Source organism: Lates calcarifer, linkage group LG13, assembly GCF_001640805.2.
Source record: "Lates calcarifer isolate ASB-BC8 linkage group LG13, TLL_Latcal_v3, whole genome shotgun sequence".
Taxonomy (NCBI): Eukaryota; Metazoa; Chordata; class Actinopteri; family Centropomidae; genus Lates; species Lates calcarifer.
The window spans coordinates 23195162-23213822 of NC_066845.1; the positions used below are offsets into that span (position 1 = coordinate 23195162).

The 18661-nt window shown below is 40.5% G+C and overlaps 2 protein-coding genes across 6 annotated transcripts in view; both read left to right on the top strand.

Moving 5' to 3' along the window:
* LOC108878401 (tight junction protein ZO-2) overlaps positions 1–5001 on the top strand; it is a 74442-nt gene extending 69441 nt beyond the window's left edge. For both annotated transcript variants that reach the window (XM_018669058.2, XM_018669059.2), the window contains one exon: positions 1233–5001. In XM_018669058.2, coding sequence (XP_018524574.1) covers positions 1233–1377 — 145 coding nt within the window. In that variant the 3' untranslated portion in view covers positions 1378–5001. The remainder of the gene's footprint in view (positions 1–1232) is intronic.
* A 266-nt stretch (positions 5002–5267) lies between these two features.
* Positions 5268–18661, top strand: part of fam189a2 (family with sequence similarity 189 member A2) — a 29846-nt gene continuing 16452 nt past the window's right edge. The window contains exons 1-2 of one of the 4 annotated variants that reach the window (XM_018668773.2): positions 5268–8986; positions 12365–12421. In XM_018668773.2, coding sequence (XP_018524289.1) covers positions 8708–8986; positions 12365–12421 — 336 coding nt within the window. In that variant the 5' untranslated portion in view covers positions 5268–8707. The remainder of the gene's footprint in view (positions 8987–12364; positions 12422–18661) is intronic. The other 3 variants (XM_018668770.2, XM_018668771.2, XM_018668772.2) reach the window with 3 other exon arrangements.

Consider the following 18661-nt stretch of genomic DNA (forward strand, 5'->3'; position numbering starts at 1 on the left):
CCTTCCAGAAGTCCAAATATCATGTTGTCTTTAAAGTGTCCTTAATCTGCAATTGTTTAAGCTTCCTGTTAAACTAGAGAATCAGCGATCTCCGATAAGCCCCGGTTTATCCGTGTCAGACATTTACTTCATTAAACTAATATGTAAAGTTGGAAAAGATTCGAATGGTCTCACCTTTTGCCGTTCTCATTCATCATCTTAGTTGATGACCCTGTGAGTCACATTTCTGAAATGGACACTTGCCCTAAGGTTATTATAGTGACAGAAAAATAGATAGCAAGTAAGATATTTAGTGCAGCTGATGCTGTGGAGCTGATCTTTCACAGAGAAGTTGAGGAGAAGCTATCCTGGTAGACCTACAGATCTATAATAATAAAACTGTGTACTAAGCAGTAATATGTGAAATAAACCAAATACTATTGTACGAGAAAAATACCCACTCTGGTGCCAGGCATGTCAGGTACCCCTGTGATTCAGGATAGGAACTGCCACGATGAATATCATGTTCAGGAATATACAGGCAGGAAACATAACTCATTGACAGAAGAAGCTATAAGCTTTAAATCACTTCTAGCACAATCCAAAGAACTGTGTGCAACTTTCTTTGTTGAGTTTTTGTTTCAACATTATGGTTTACAGTGCTGTTTTGAAGAAAATAAGCAAAAATTCAAGTTCTGTTTTTTTTCCTGTTGAAGTCAAGGCGAGATGTGGAATACCAAGACAAAGTCCAACACTGCACATCTTCTGGGCAGAAAGCCAAAGCCATACTTCCATACAACTTAATCCACTAAATATCTGAAAAATCTGGATGCAAATGTTGTATAATCAGTCAGGAAACCAAACATAAACCAAACTGATCAACTGGTCAAAAGAGGCAATATTGTTCTCAATAAAAAGTCCTCTAAAATACTTAGGTCCTTTCTTAAAGCAGTTGAAAAGATTGTGGGTGTAAGAAAAAAAAGCATAAAAGCAATAAGTCTTAGGAATGAAAGTCTAGAAATTGAACAAAAAATTTGTAATAGTGGCTCACCATATGATATGAAATGATACATGAATATGTGCACCCTATTTCATGGCAATCCATTCAGTAATTGATGAGATATTTCTGTCTGGGCCAATGAAACTGTAATTCAGAAAATATAGTACATATTGTTGCCAAGGCTAATGAAACACAAGCTAAACTGGAAGTGGAGCAGGACTCAGTGCAACTTATATTTTCTGTGTCCTTCCAGCTCCAGCTCCCATTCTGAACCCCTGACTACTCCATCCTCCAAGGAGGGATGTCCCTTCTACCCGACCAAAGAGGAGGCAGAGGAGGGGGTAGTACCAGGATATTATACCACCAACTCCCACCAGTACCAGGACACCGAACTGTAGGGTCAGCACACAGCAGCTGTGCCTGCCTCCAGCCTCTTGGACATACATGTACACATATACTGCATATGCAGTCTATATACACACTTACCATTCCATCATGCCCTGCACAAGTCAGCTGCTGACTTTGAAATGACTGTTGCGTCTTTGATATTGAGGGAAAAATGCTTTTTTTCTTCAAAGAAGATAAAGTAATCTGTACTATCCATTTGGATACAAACACACTGTCTCCACTTTAGTTGTTTTGTTATATTTAATTGTTAATTTCTTTCGTACCACTTTTAAATGGTCAAAACTGAGAGATCAGGAACCACTTGTTTTCTTGTTTTCTTGCCTATGCAACTCTTCAGTTTGTGCGCAGCAACTGAAACCTATTGCCTAGAGTTTTGCTCTCACAAAAACCTCAACAAACCTATTTGCCCACAATGCGCTTTATCACATTTATCACATCTTTCCCCTTCTTTTTTAAGCTCCTATTATTGCCAGCTAAGGTTATATATATATATATATATATATATATATATATATATATAAAGTGTTTATACTCTGTCTTTGCATTCCTTCCTATATGACAATGCCTGTGTATACATACAGTATCTATCTATCTATTTATCTATATATATATATATATATAAAACACAACACAAACATACATATATACATATATATATTCTATATAGTAACACTGGAATTTGTTACAATTTTTTGAAGTGCCTTTTACTTTCTTGGTCCCATGAGGTATGGGTTGTCTTTCCTCCGCCCCTCAACCACCCAGCCGGACTAAAACCTCTGCTGCTGTCAAGCTTAAAGGTAAACCAGGGAACCAGTGACACCAAAACCTTAATGCTGTCCCCACATGCTGTACTGTCTACTGTTACCTCCAGTGACAAAACTAACCCACAAAAATACAGTACATACCCTTCTGCCAGTCCTATCTGCCATGTGTAAGAAAGAGCAGACTGTCCAATCTCTTGAATTCAGTCAAGAACAATGTCAGTCTAAGACCAGCTTGAACTTTTTAATTGAGATCATTACAATAGGTTAAAGTTTTAATGTGCAACGGCCCAGTCACTCTAGCATTAACAAAACCAAATTGCATGGCAAAATCAATGAACTGATTAAGTGGAAGTGGCACCATCAATTGACTAGCTCATGAAGATGAAGTAAATCTTCTCAAATGTTTCATGTCAGTTTCAGTTCTGGTGAACTTTGACATATGCCATTAGTTTGCAGGAGTAAAGAGCCAGAGATTCCAACACAAACTATTGTAGCTTATCAGCTGTGTTGCACTTTTTTATAACCTCTTCACAAAAAGGGATTTTAGACAGTTAGGATAAAAGTTGATGTACAAATACTGTATGTCTTCAATAAACTGTAAATCTGTCATCCTTCTAGCTTGTCAAACTAACTAGATAAAATGCTAGCTAACTCAGGAGGGTAACTATGACTGACTTGCACCATAGGCTGGCTAGCATGTAAGGGGTTTTTGGGCCATAGGAAATATTTTGTTGTGGCACCACAGCTGGCCACTTGGCTCTCTCTTAATACATCACACAAGTTAGCTTGCAAGCCTCAGTAGGTTGTCAGCTAGTACTGTGAGTAGTCATTACATCACCAAGCTTCTAAACTATTTCACCAGTACATCCAATGAAATTTGCTGTTCAACCGTCTGGTGTGACTGGGCCTTAAGATTCCTTTTTCCTATTTGTGCCATCTTTGGTGCTCAGTAGTCACTGCTGTGCTGTTTCTGAACTGCTCCTGTTGGCCAGAAATGATTGTTAGTCTGTATGGCTAGAAGAGCTATGTCCTTTGTCTTGGAATGTTTGTTGATGAAGTTAATGCAGGTGGTGTCCTCTACTGTATTTCAGCCATGGTGGCTATCACTGCCGATGCGAACAACCCAGTTAAATAATAAGGTTGCTGATATTCTTTTTCTTTTTGTCAACAAATCCCATGTTGGAAAAATGAATGTCTCCTGACAAGTACTGTATTGTGTGTGTATCCAGAGCCTGATATATATTATTCCTCTGTGCCATAGAGCTCCATTGTTGTCCAAAAAGTGTTCAGATATTCACTAGAGCACCAAATGTGTTAATGCACAGCTGAAAATAATTCTCAACAAATGCACTATTTTCTACTTTTTGATTAAGATTCAGCTCAATTTTATTTATATAGCACCAAATCATAACATATGTTACCTCGAGGCATTTTGCAGAGTAAGGCTGAGACCTTACAATACTATAGAACCCCAACCATCCATTGTATCACTGTTACTATTATTGTAACAACCAGTCTGACAGTGCTTGATTAGCTGCTCCTGGTTGCTCTCCCTTCTTTCTCCCCTTCTCCCCCCGCTATCTCCTCTCTCCCCCATTTTTCTCTTCTCAACCCAACTGGTCGAGGTAGACAGCTGCCCAACTTAAGGCCAGTTCTGTCTCTTTCTTCCTGTGAAAAGGGAGTTCTACCTCTCCACTGTCATCAAATACTGCTCATGGTGGGAACGGACTAACACATTGTCGGCTTTGGTCTTTATGTGGAGTTTTATTGACAGTACAAAGAATATTAAATAACAGCTGTGTCTGATTTCATAAGTTTCCACAGAAGACTGAATAAGAGGAGCAGAATCACCCATCTAGCTTTCAGTCCTCTAAAGGTTTAGGAGGCCATAGGGCAGGGCCCACCTGAAAGCCCTTATCACATCATTCGATTTACAATGAAATCAGCACAAAATGTTGACACGGTAAACTTTCAGGGCCCAAGGGTAGTAGCCCATGTACTAGGTTAGTAATCCAGCTTTGTCTTAAGGATACACCTTTGTGGGCTGCGTGCTTCCAAGGGGATAGACTCTGACTTGAGACACAGCTTCTTTTATTATTCCAAACAAACCAGAAACATTATTAACACGTCTTCCTATATGCCAGTAGACATTTCCCTACAAAAACCTACTAAACATGGAGAAAAGCAACAGTAAAATCTTTAATCATCATCATCATCATAATAATCATCCACAGAGTGGAGCAATGAGTATGACATATGTGTTTAAATTTGTTGGCATACTGGAAAGATAGTTAGTGTCATAACCTTAAGGATCATAGGTTAAATTGCTGAAAAAGGCAATAAGTGCGCATTAACAATCATCTCCATCAACTGTGGTAAAAGTATGCAATAAAATTGTGTAGCACTAGTTGAAGGAAATAAATACACCCAGAAGGAAACCTGTGACAGATGAGTCAGAGGCCACATTTGCTAACGTACAGTGACTGGGTCCCAGCTTTGAGTGTGAGTGTGTATTCTGCTCAGGTCCTGGTGTCTGTGGTGGAGGCAGTCAGCTGTCTTTTTTCTGGGCTTTGCCATCAGTGAGTCTGAATGGTGTCCCACAGGTTTCAAATATGCTTGATTGTATATCTCAGTTCAGTCTTTACTTCCACACGAATTACAGAGTACTTATTTTCAGAATCTAAGTGCTAATAAATGATATCCTTCACATGGATTGGAGAATACTGTGCTGTGTCATGGCAGATGGTGATATTACAAATGAGACAGAGAATGAGAAGAATGACTGGTCTGTGTCTGCTGCGTTTTTCCATGTTTTCACTTTAAGACACCAAATAAAAAGTCTTAACCACATGTGTACCTACTGTGATCATTTTAACAAATTTCATAACTCTCATGTTAAATAGTCTAAGTCAGACAGGCTGAAGCCTCATATTAGTGTCAGAGTACCTTTAGAATCCATTTTTGCACAGAGCAAGGAATGTGGATTCTGTCCCCCACCTCTCACTATGTAGTCAAAGGCATTGATTCAGTGTCAGCAGCCAATTAAAACAGGTCTCACCTTTTGCCTGGCACATCGCTGCATTCCATCTGTATGAAGGCTATATCAATCAATTCTCATTCATCATCTCAGTTGATGACATCAACCCATGCCTTAACAGCTCCAGCTCTCCTCAGTACACCTGTACTTAGGTAGTTTGTTCCAGCAACTTGGAGAAGTTGCCTCAGTTCCTCTGTGGATTCAGGCTGTCTCAGTGTCTTCTGTCTCTTCATGTAATCCCAGACTGACTCCATGATGCTGAGATAAGGACTCTGTGGGGGTCAGACCATCTACTGCAGGACTCCTTGTTCTTCTTGTCTCTGAGGACAGTTCTTTATGATGCTGACTGTGTGTTTAGACTCACTGTCCAGCTGCAAAATTAATCTGGGCCTGATCAGACACCTCCCTGATGCTACTGATGAAGGATAAGAGTCAAAACATCTGAAGTGCCTAAAACCTTTGCACAGCACTGTATATTTCAGTGGGGTGGGTTTAGCTGAAACAGTCTCACAAACTATAGTACTAGGTGGTAATACAAGTAGTTTAAATACAATCAACTTCTTGTGTGAGATTCTGAACACTTAGCTACCAAACTACAACTCTATAGGCACAGTTGGCGGCACTATCACCCTTACCTACCAAATGTAGCATTTCACCAAGTGTGTGTCTGAATCATGTGCCACATATCAGTGATAAGGGATATTGTTAGATGGGTTTAAATCCAAAACCTTCCCCCTTATGCCACAATGCCAAGTACATCAAGTCTGCATATGCATGTTCCCCACTACTGAGAGAAAGCACGTTTTCTTAAGCAATCCAGACGCTGTTCACATAATTAAAAAGTCAAGGTTAAGTTAGGTATTAGGTTTTTGCCTGTGTTATGTACCAGCTACAAATCTACAAATGACTGCAAGGATGTGTCCCTCGCCAAGGCTCAACAAAGGAACACTGGCCAAAATGGACACCCTATCTTTTAAACGTATCATAAACATTTGTATACTTGGGGTCAGCTCACTCTATACAAAGCTGGCATCTTTAAAGGGCCAGGTCACCCAAAATTATGAAAAAAACAAAACAAAAATGAAATATTTTCTCTCCTGCCTCTCAATGTCATTTTATTTATTCATTTATTTTTCAGGGGCAACATACACAAATTAACATTTATATGATGTAAATATGTCAGATTTTCAACTGCCGTCCCACCCTGTGTGATTTGCAGTAAGGTATTCACAGTGGATAAACCTCTTGGAAAATCAATAGTTCTTGGCAGGTTCTTGATTCTTGACTGCAGAGGAGACAGGCTGGGATTTGACACCTCAATTTTCAGCAGAAGGTGCAGATACTTGATCTACTGATAGTGTTGAGGAGACAGGAGAAGGACAACACTACTACAGCCTCTGGGTTAGAGAGCAGAATAGGTTCATAACAGTACATGTTGTTGATCATCATGGTGATAGAAGACTTAGACTCAGGAGGTAGAGTGGGGCACCCACTAACAGAAAGGTCAGTGGTTTGATCCTCGGCTCCTCCAGGTGCTGCCTCTCATCCCGACCACTTCGCACTCAGCTGCAAACCATCCTAGTGTGCACTGGAGGTCTGGGTCTGATGAAGCCAACAGAACCACATCATCTGCAAAGAGCAGCAATGCAATTCTGAGGTTCCCAGATCTGACACACTCCTCGTCTTCGGCTGCGCCTTGAAATGCTGTCCATCAAAATTGCAAACAAGATCAGAGACAAGGGGAAGCCTTGGCAGAGTCCAACACCCACTGAAAACACTTTGGCCGTGCAAGGACCTGATGGCTTTCTTCAGCAGTCCTGGTACTCCATACTCCCTCAGTACCCCCTACAAGGCTCCTCAAGGGACACAATCATAGGCCTTCTCCAAGTCCACCAAACACATGTAGACTGGATGGTTAAACTAACCACAACTCCCTCAGCACTCCTGCAAGGGTAAAGAGCTGGTCCACTGTTTCACAACCAGGATGGAATCTGCATTATTCCTCCTGAATCTGTGGTTTGAAAATCAGTCAGAGCCTCCTTTCCAGCACCCTGGTGTAAACTTTTCCAGGCAGGCTGAGCCATGAGACATCCGCTGGTTTAATCTTAAACAACATGCTGTATTTTAAATGCTTGTTATAAAACTTGTGCTTGTCCAATGCTTGTCCAAAACTGTGTAAAAAAGTTTTTTAAAAAGTCTGTCTTTCAAAAAAAGGGGATATGAGACATTTTCAGCCAGATGATATTTTTAATTCATCATGTTTGAAACTTAAGGATGATGATATGTACAGTAGTAGATTACCAGGAATTAATATCTGTCATGTAAAATAATTACATAGTTTAGTGTAAGTGCAGTTGTCTTTTTTCCAAATCCCTATAAATACTCCTTCACATATTTCCTGGACCTCATAATGTTTTCCATCATGTTCAAGGAAAAGTGGTCAGGAAAGGACTTTTTGAGTACTTCTTATATACAATGCAAGGTGGCGCGTTGCTCTGTATGTAGATTTTGAGGCCAAGCCAAGCATTAACCACAGAGGTAGCCCTGACCACTAACCTAGTTTGTCACTGTGCAGAAGTTCATCTTTCTTTAAGGTAGGATTTTACCATTTTGCCAAGTGCTCACAAAAGCAATTATTTTCTCTTGGTGCTGAATTAGCACAATTCAACAATATGCATAATACACAGTATTGTACTGGTATTTTCATGTGTGTGACTGGTCAAGCTCTGTGCCAGGATAAACTGTTTTGGAGGACTTTTATTGATTTATCGATTTATTCATTCATTTGAAATATCCTGTGCTTTTTAAATTTTACCCAGTTAAATTCAATTAGTGAACTGCTTCATAACTGCTAATCTATCAGGGTCCTTACAGTTTCTACATTTATCAAACTGTGAAACTGCCATCACACCAGTGTTTTCTGGGGTTAAACGTTAGTTCAGATGCTTAGCTATAGTAACATTATGTGATGTATTTTTCCGATCTTTTCTTATTATTTTCAAATAGCCTCTGCTTATAAAGAAACAGGACATAAAACATCAAGTATGAAGGATAGCACCAAAGGCCAAATAATTATTGTCCCACCTTAGACTTAGGCCTTATTTTATATGTCAGACACAAAATATATTAATACATTAATACAGAATATCCTTGCATGGCGAAAAACAGCAGCAACGGGGTTCAATGGACTTGTGTAGTCAAATAGTATGTAAGGCAGGTTTTGGATTGAGGATTGGAGTGAGACAGCCCGCCCTGTTTACATGTTACACATGGCCTGCTCTGCCCCTCCCCCGTCCTGACTTTTCGCATCCCACTGCCAAAATATGTGAAAGTCAATCCAAGCCCCACCGTTCAGCCAGCATGTTATTTAAAACTGGACACCGTCATGGCAGGGGTACCGAAAAGCTCCAGTGAAGCCAGCGAGGATCCACCCTTAAACCAGTGAAAACAACGCCTCTCCGGTTAAACCTCAGCTCCGACTCCTTCTGTTTTTCCGTCCTGTCTGTCCATCAGCCTCAGATGTCCCTCCCGGTGGTGCTGCCGGGGTCTTGCTGTCCGGTTACCGGAGCTTCGCAGCTCGCAGAGCCGTCTTACCGAAACCGACCCCGTGGCTTTTCTGCTTCTTCCCGGATCGCCAGCGGGGGCTCTCGGCTGCTGCTGCCTGGGCGGCCGCTGCTCTCGCTGGGCTTGTTGCAGCTGCTGCTCGGTGGCTCCATGGTGGCACTGTCCTTTGGAGCTCTGTCCCTCAGCAACTCACCCCCCATTCGAAACTCCTGTCCCTTTTGGGCAGGCTCCTCGGTAAGTTAGCCTCTGGCTTGTACATCATCATGCTGCATGACAAATACACGATCACAGGTAATAAAATAGGTAACCTTGCACAGTAATGTGGATTAGTCCTACACAGGGATAAGGGCATTAATATTGACCATTTAAACGGAAATGACGACAAACAGAAATGGTGGACATCACAAAAATCGTAAGAGCTGTAACCTCTGTGACTGGTTTCCGTTAATGCCATTAATACTAATACATTAGTGCTTCCTCACTTAAGCTATGTTACTGTCACTGGAGAGGTAGTTCAGTATTACATAGTGTGAATAAAATGTGTCCCTGTCAAAGAAAATAAACTTAAACTGGCTTTAGTTTTGATACAGTGCATCCAGAAAGTATTTAGACCCTTTCACTGTTTCCACATTTTGTAATGTTGCCATATGCTAAAATAAAACAAATAATTCCCATATCAATCTAATAAATACCACAGAATGAAATGAAAGTTTATTTATTCTAAAAGAAAAACTGAAATATCACGTTCAGATGTGTATTTAGACCCTCAGGATCATCTTTGAGATGGTTCTCTCAAAGATGGCCTCCAGTTTGGCCTGATGGCCAAATCTAGGAAGACTGCTGGTTGTTCCAAACTAATTAGATTTTAGAATTATTGAGGCTGCTGGGAACCTTCAATGCAGCAGATTTTTTTTGTAGCTTTCCCAAGATCTGTGTCCAGACAGAATACTGTCTCTGAGCTCTGCAGGCAGTTTCTTTGATCTCATGGCTTGGTTTTTGCTCTGATATGCATTGTCAAATGTGAGACCTTGTATAGACAGGTGTGAGCCTTTCCAAATCATGCCAATTTTGCTCAGGTTCACTGGATCATCTTTGAGATGATCAAGTGTCATAGCAAAAGGTCTGAATACAAGTATTCACATAATGTGATATTTCAGTTTTCTGTTTTTAATATGCAAATATTTCTAAAATTCTGTTTTTGCTTTGTCATTATGGGATATTGCTTGCAGATTGATGCAGATTTTTTTTTAAATTTTAACATAAGGCCACAACATTACAAAATGTGGAATAAGTGAAGGGGGTTGAACACTTTCTGAATGCACTTTACAGTCCCAATGGTTATTTACAACTGCACTTCATCACAGCTGACAGACAACAGACTGACTGTTGACCTGTCCAGGGTGCACCCCACCTCTTGCCCAATGTCAGCTAGGATCAGCGCCAGCCGCTAAAGGATAAGGATAAGTAGATTTTGCTAATGTATGGCTGATGGATAGGAACAAAATGTTAAGATGTTATTATTCATTTTAGGGGTCAAAATTTAAAAGGCTTAAGATTTGCCGTTTGATTTGTTACTTATGAAGACCTGTGACATAATTTGGAATTGTCTAGACTCACTCTGTTCTCAACGCATAGACTGTAACCTGTGAAATGAACAATATGGTGCAAAACTGTAATCACATTTCTAAAAAGGATTCAAAGCACTAAAATACCTTTCAGTGCTATGGCACATTATTGTGCTTTTCCTTTCTTAAAAGAAAGTTGTTGTTTAAAAACAAGACACAAATGGAAAAGGAATGTGCATTTTTTCACTTTTGATGGAGGGTAGGATCTTCCTGTTGTCTCCAGTCAAGCAAAACACATCCTGGACATCATAAGCCATAGTAGGGTATCAGGTATGGGGAAGCTAAATTGTGGTGGCGGTCACTTAGTTGAATTGTTATTTAAAGGTTTACTTATGGATCCAGGTTTATACATAGATGTTGAAAGGGGCTTTGACTTCTCTGATGTCATCAAATGTTTGTGTGAGCACAGATGATGCCTTTACTGTAGCATTGCTAGAGGACATGGCTAAGTCACGGCAGGTGTGTTGCTCAGGATTCAAGGAGGTGCTGTGTTGAGTGTCAGGTTGTTTGGATGATGCTCTTAAGAAAGCTGTAAAATGAATTAACACAGGCCAAGCAGTCAGCCCCTGCAGACACACACATTTTGAACAGACACTGCATTAGTGCCATTCAATTCATTCTGCTGCACCTTCAGACTTTGGAGAAGATTGAATTTCTTTACATCCCCACAGAGAAAAGTAAAGGAAAGGATAAAGCCTGTCATTTTCCACTCCAGCTATCCAGTCTCTGCTGCAGCAGTGCTTAGCTGCTGACAGTACTGTCAGCTGGTTTTAACTAGTTAGATGCCAGTATTTTATGCTTTAGCTGTGAGTGACAGGAATTAAGCTCTCAGTAGGAAGAACTCACCTGACACTGACAATGGAGCTGAGGGTATCAGCTCCATTGAACAGAGGCCAGTTGCACTGCCCTGTCAGTGCTGTCAGGTGTTGCTCTGATCTTGGTGTCCATCACATCTCTCCTTCTGTCACAGCTAGTTTTGTGGTTTGACCATTTTAAGACAAGATTTGGTTGTAAAGTTTACAACTTGCCACACTGTTGCTCCTGCATTGCTCTGTGTGTGTGCTGTGGTGCAGCTATAAAAAATCAAGTTGTTGAATCATATTCTGTGAGTCAAGTCGGGGTCTTCTCAATAGATGCATCAAATCATCAACCTTTAGGGGCCAGCTCTAGTGTTGTGCTAGTGTGACAGTGATGTAGTGACTTTGCAGAGTGCTTGACAGGAGCTGAATATGGAAGTTGGTGGACTGTGTCATAGACTGTAGCAGTCTACCCCAGCGAAAATCAGCAGCAGAGAAAGGAGGAAGCTGTACATTTGTAGTGGTGGAGGCCAAATTCATTTAATGGTGTGTATTAACAGTAGAGGAACGTTCTGGGATGAAGGTAATCACTCAGGAAAGTAACAACTAGGGGTCGGGAGGAATGGAGGAGGGGGAGGAATTAGTGCCATTAAATTCATTTTGCTGCACCTTCAGCCTTTGGTTAGTCACTGCATTGTGTGGCCTGCCAGACTTTCAGCACAATGCAAACTTGGCATCAGGAAAAGCTCTTCAGGAAGGCAGGAAATGACTCTCTAAATAACTTAGGTCTTTTGGGAAGTGTGCTATATGAGAATCTAACAAAAACCTGAGTTTGAGCAATAAACAGAGCTATTACATCCAACACTGACAGTAAGTACAGCATGTATAATCTACATTTGTAAGAAAGTTTCAGTAAGCAGTGTGCAGGGGGAAAAAAATCCAGTGTGAGTTAGGTAAAATGAAGAGAAACACTGGGAATAACACAAGTGAGCTTTTGAGGTAGAAATAAAAAAAGAAACAATAAAAGATTGACCTGTAGTGTTTGAAGTTATTGATGTTATTTTGAAAATCAGATTTTTCACTCTGTTTTGTATTGCATTTTCTTAAATATGTACTTGTGTATGTGTAAAGTTCTGTGTTTTTTCACAGTGTTGCACCAAATGAACATTGTTTTCTTCATGTGTTTCCAGGTCATTCTGTCAGGCATTGTAGGCCTCACAACATGGAGGAGGCCCATGCTTCTGCTGGTAAGGGGCATGGTTTTGGTTCCTCATATAAAACAGTGGTCATATGTGTAGCTGTTAAACTGCAGTTCACCTACTAGTAGTCATCACTCCCTCAGTGAAACCATTTGCTGAAATGAAAGCTGCAGACTGTTGGCTCTGTGCTGCACATGAGTGGACAAATCAGACCAAGACAAAGAAAAGATATGGACAAGTGCACAGAAACAGGGTTTCCTTTTTCATGTTTGCACTTTCAGCAAACATTTTTATATCCATGTAGTGTTTTTCTCTGACAGAAAAAGGCACTGCATCCCAGTGGAAAAAGTGCTGCCCATTGATTTTGTTTCTATGATAACAGTATCTTGACAACATACCAGCACTGCCATTGTATGATACAGAAACAGCACCCCTTTGCTTTATATGACTATTCGTTTGACATTGTTTTTTAATAATGAGCACCAACCAGAGGATGCCTGACCTCATACTTTGTTTGCACGAGCTTGTAGCTACAAAGAATATCATAGCCTTGTCCAAGAGCTACTGTTAGATGAAGCACTCAGAGCGGTCAAACAAAAAAGGTGGAGTGCTCTGAAACATTGGGTGCACTACTTTTTCTCTAGGCCGCTTTATACACTCTCTCCACATTGTACGGTGGCCCTGAAGGTCAGAAAACATTTCACCAAACTTTATCCAGTTTATTCAGTATATATATATATATATATATATATATATATACATACAATCAGAGTTGTCTTACTGAATGTGAGGTCCTTAACAAATAAACAAAGGAATAATTTATATGCAAGACATTATTTCTTCTAATAAGCTAAATATGTTTTTTTGGTCACAGAAACCTGGCTAAATACAGATATTATTCCATTTATAGAAGCCATACCTGCTGATTATGCATAGCTCCATAATTCTAGGCTTTCTGGTTGTGATGGTGGTGTTGCTGTAATGCACAAGATGCTCCCCTTTTTCCTTTGGTGATTTCTATCATTTTAATTTCTGTGTTTTGCTCTAAATGCTTTAAATTCCCAGTGTTACACAAAGCCTTTCTTGGTGAATTTTCTGACTAATACAATGCATTTGGAAAGTATTTAGATCCCTTCACTTTTTTACTCTTTCACTTGTTCACTGTGAAATGCAGTTTTTGCTGACAAGATATATAATAAAAAAGATATAATTTTGTTCTCTTTACACACAAAGCATGTATCGAAACTGAACCGAAACGGTCGCCCAAAAACCAAGGTACGGACCGTACCGTGGGCTACCTGTACTGTTGCACCCCTAGTTCGCACTAGCAGTAACTTAATCTTGCTGTGATGCAAATTTAGGAGAGCGAGGCTGATCAGTGAGATCAAAAGGTAACACTGGATTACAAGCTGCACTCTTTCATGTAAACCTCCTGTGTGTGAAGTCAGTTTGAATTCAATGGGGAAATGGACTCTGCCCTCAATGAAAACTATTAAATTGAAAAAAATATCACTGAATTACATTAATTCATAGGTCATTGCTGAAAAAATGTTGACTATAAATACTATAACTTTGTGAAACATCTGTTCCAAACAGCCACACTTAAAAGCAGGGTGAAAACCTGGGCTAGATGCAAAAATCACCAAAACATTCATTGTGTTCACATCAAAATAAACAGAGGTAGGGCAAGTTTGAACCCTATCTACTTTCTGTCTATTCTATCTTCTGTCTATTCTACTACCTCACAACATGAAAAGGGCTAGGTTATCTGATTACCAGTTAAAGAAAGTTACAGAAATTGTCGGACACTGTCCTCCGGTTGAGGTGTCTGACAAGTTGACATTTTTGAAAGTATCTGATTTTTTTTATTTTTTAAATCAAGAAATGTAAAAGTTTTCCAACTTTCAGGGAAGGTCATGGAGGAATGACTACCTGGTATTGGCAGTGTTGAAGAAATTCATGATGATGGTGGGCCTGAGGACAGCTGTCCTCTGATGTGAGTTATGTGGGTCATCTGGCAGTTCTTTTTAAGCCAGGATATACGAGGTATGGCTATTAAATAACGAGTCTAATGCTGTAATAGAATTTTATTGAACATCAACATTTTTCAGTGTCTTTCTCCTTCAACATACTCACCTTCTGCATCAACACACCGCTGCATTCTGGTCTTCCACTGATCAAAGCAGTGCAGTAGGTCTTCTTCAGACAGTTGTCTCAGAACCTCTGTGGTTCTTTTCTTAACTTCTGACACAGACTCAAAATGTGTTCCTTTGAGCACAGAAAAGTCACACGGTGCTAGATCAGGTGAACAGGGAGGGTGATCAAGCACTGGGATTTGTTTTTGGGCCAGAAACTGCTTTACCGAGAGCAGAGTGTGACCTGGTGCGTTGTCTTGATGAAGAATGAAATCATTTTTCCACAATTGTGGTCTCTTTCTGCTGACTTTTTGTCACAGTTTTTCTAGAACCTATTTGTAATAGTGTTGATTTACCATTGACCCCTCTGGAACTCACTCCTCCAAAACTATAGCCTTAATGTTGAAACAAATAATCAACATGGCTTTGAATTTGGACTTGCTTTGTTGTGCTTTCTTCATCCTTGGTGTTGGTGATGATGTTTTCCAATGCACTGACTGCCATATTGTCTCAGAATCATATTGCAAGATCCAAGTTTCATCGCATGTCCTTACTCCCTCTAAAATATTTGGGTTTTTTTTAATTTGTTCCAAAATGTCTCCATAAATTTGAAGTTTTGGGCCAACTTTGGCAAACTCTCTTTATCAATGGAGACTATTTCTGCTATCATTCTCAAACCAAGTTGTCAATCATTTTGAATGATTTGTTCAATTAACTAAATGTTTTCAGAAGTTTTTAATGTGCATGGGCACCTAGAACATTCATTGTCTTGGACATCCTCTCTGCCTTCACAAAATCTTTTGAGCCAACACATGTGCACGTGACATGCAGTGTTCCCCATACACCTCAGTTAATGTACGAAAAGATTCAGTTGCTGTTTTGCTCAATTTCACCCAAAATTTCAAGTTAATGCATTGCTCAGCTTTTAAGCTAATTATTTTCCGATGCCTTAGCAAAAATCAGTAGCTAGCAGTGAACTAAAGACGTCACTTTTGGAAACTTACAGCAGTTGTGCGGGAATACCTGACCTTTAATATATAACACTCTGTGTGACTGAACCACCTGGTTTTATCCTTAAGTGAAGTGGTGGTTAATCCTAATAAGTGCAGTCTCATTTTTTAATAGCCATATCTTATAATGAGAGATTTCGAGCCCTAAGAGAGCTCAGTGCTTTCAGGCTGTTTTGGTTGGCCTATTGCTGGAGGTGTGAGAGATAGGATAGGTTATAGAGGAAGGATATGTTAGCTTACTCACCACAGAAGCTACCTATCACAGTGGGTCACGGCAATAACTATTTGTAGAATCTGTTAAATAAATTGTTGACTATCAGTCCACAAGTGATTACTGTTAAACAACCATGAAGAGAAAGAAGTCTGACAGTCTGTGGCACACCATGTACGGAGGGAATTTAGTTGTATTATGCACAATGTTGACACAAATGTGCTTCATGGTATCAAATGCTTGACTGAAATAGGAATTTCTATCATTAATGACAGATAAACTATGTATGCATCCTGTATAGAAATTGGCATCTGGCAGGATAAAGTCTGTGTAATGTCCAGCTGATGCTGACATCTCTGTTCACACACAGAGCTCTGCTAGATAATGTCTAGGTAAGTTCAGGTTTGTAGCGCATGTGTAAAAACATCTTTTGTATCAGCATTATATACAGTATGGGCCACACTTGGTGTATTTATGTGTGTTTATGTGTGCACATGCATCCAAGGACAGAGCAAGTAAAACTCAGATGACTGATGTAGGGCTAAATTATGGTCTGTGTTTTTGTGTGGTTTATCTTCTATTTATAATATAAATAATAAAATATTTTTTCTCTTACACTGTTACAATTAGTCAAAGTCAAAGGCAAAGTCAGCTTTATTGTCAATTCTGCCACATGTACGCACATACTGACGATTGAAATTTCGTTGTTCTTAGAGCCATGGCGCAGTAAGGTAAACATAAGTATACACACAGAAATTTTCAAACAAAAATAATACAAAAATATATTTTAAAAAATAAAAATAAACATCTACAACACAATAACAGGTCAATAAATATAAACACTAAAGCACATAACAGATTAAAGTGACAGTGATGTGATGTGCAGAGCAGTCCAATGCTGCGTAAAGTGGCTGGTGCCCCTGAGTTTGTATGTGTGTGTGTGTGTGTGTGTGTTGGGGCTGGGAGCGTGGGTTAACAGTATCTGAAGGGGGAGCTGAGAGCTCAGGGTCCAGAGTTTGTGTGTGCAGGGGGGAGAGCGGGCAGAGCAGGGAGAGAGTTGAGCTTCCTGACAGCCTGGTGGATGAAGTCCTGGTCCTGGTGAGGCAGATGTTGTAAATGGTCTGAAGGGAGGGCAGAGAAGCACAGATGATCTTCTCAGCTGCTCTCACTATGTGCTGGAGGGTCTTGCAGCAGGACATAATGCAGGGGCCATACCACACAGTGATGCAGCTGGTCAGGATGCTCTCGATGGTGCCTCTGTAGAAGATGCACATGATGGAGAGCGCGGCTCTGGCTCTTCTCAGTTTGCGGAGGAAGTAGAGACGCTTCTGACCTTTCTTGGCCAATGATGCTGTGTTGATCGTCCAAGAGAGGTCCTCTGTGACATGTACACCCCGGAACTTGGTGCTACTAACTCTCTCCACAGTAGCACCGTTGATGGTCAGAGGGGCATGCTGGGTGTGCACTCTCATGAAGTCCACAACAATCTCTTTTGTCTTCTCCACGTTCAGGGAGAGATTGTTGTCTTCGCACCACACGGCCAAGCGGCTCACCTTGCTCCTGTAGTTTGTCTCATTCCTGTTGCTGATAAGACCAACCACAGCCATGTCGTTCGCAAACATGATGAAGAGGTTTGATCTGAGTGTCAGTGTGCAGTCGTGGGTCAGCAGAGTGAAGAGGAGGGGGCTCAGCACACATCCTTGAGGGGCCCCTGTGTTCAGAGTGATGGTGCTGGATGTGTTACTGCCGACCCGTATTGCCTGTGGTCTCCCCATCAGGAATCCAGCAGCCAGTTGCACAGCGAGGTGTTGAGCCCCAGGTGGTCCAGTTTGTGAATGAGCTGTTTGGGGATGATAGTGTTGAATGCTGAACCGAAGCCTATGAACAGCATTCTAACATATGAGTCCTTTGTGTCCAGATGTGTGAGGGTTCAGTGGAGATGGCATCATCTGCACATTAAGGGCAGAGCTTTTTTTAAGCAGCCTAGTTGGGATGGGGTCTAGGAGACAAGTTGAAGGTTTAAATGCTGAAATAATTGATGTGAGCTGGGGGAGGTCGATGGGAGAATAAGAGTCAAGGTTAGGTTTTGCAGTTGAGTCTATGGATCCTGTGTTTTGACATAAACCAGTGCTGGTTGAAGGCAGGATGTGATTAATTTTATCTCTAATGGTAGAGATTTTATCATTAAAGAAGTTCATAAAGTCATTGCTGCTGAGGGTTATAGGGATGCGTGGATCTATAGAGCTGTGACTCTCTGTCAGCCTGGCTACAGTGCTGAAAACACACACACCACACTCTTTCAAGCCTACGTGCTGTTTGTTTCAGTGTACGGGTTTGGGAGTTGAACCATGGAGCTTGCCTCTTTCTCTTTATTGTTTTCATTTTTAGGGGGGCGATGGAGTCTAATGTTGTACGTAGTGAGTCTGCAACACTTTCTACAAGATGATCAAGCTGGGAGGGAGTAGCTTCTGCTAAATTAAGATGAGGCTCTGGACCTAAGTTAGTGGGAATCATTTAACTACTGCGTTATTGGAAATATTTCTAGTCAGGATGTTTTTTGCTGATAATACATAATCCAGCAATATGAATTCGAAAATGATAAAAAAAAAAAAGTGGTCTGATAGAACGGGATTCTGTGGGAAGACTGTTACATGTTCAATATCAATACCATAAGCTAAAACAAGATCAAGAGTGTGACTGAAACAGTGAGTGGGTTTATTTACACACTGTGAGTTGCACAACTGTTTTGCTAACTGCTTTCTCTTTTTAAGTTGATAAAATAAAAAGTATCAGTCAATTAAACATTTGAAGAAAGGTCAATTTTTATGTCTGTTTGCTGCAGAGGTTGGATTTAGTCCTTCTCAAATAAACAAAAAATGCAAATTCCCCAGAGATATCCAAAGGTTTGTTTACAACTGGACACAATTTTCAG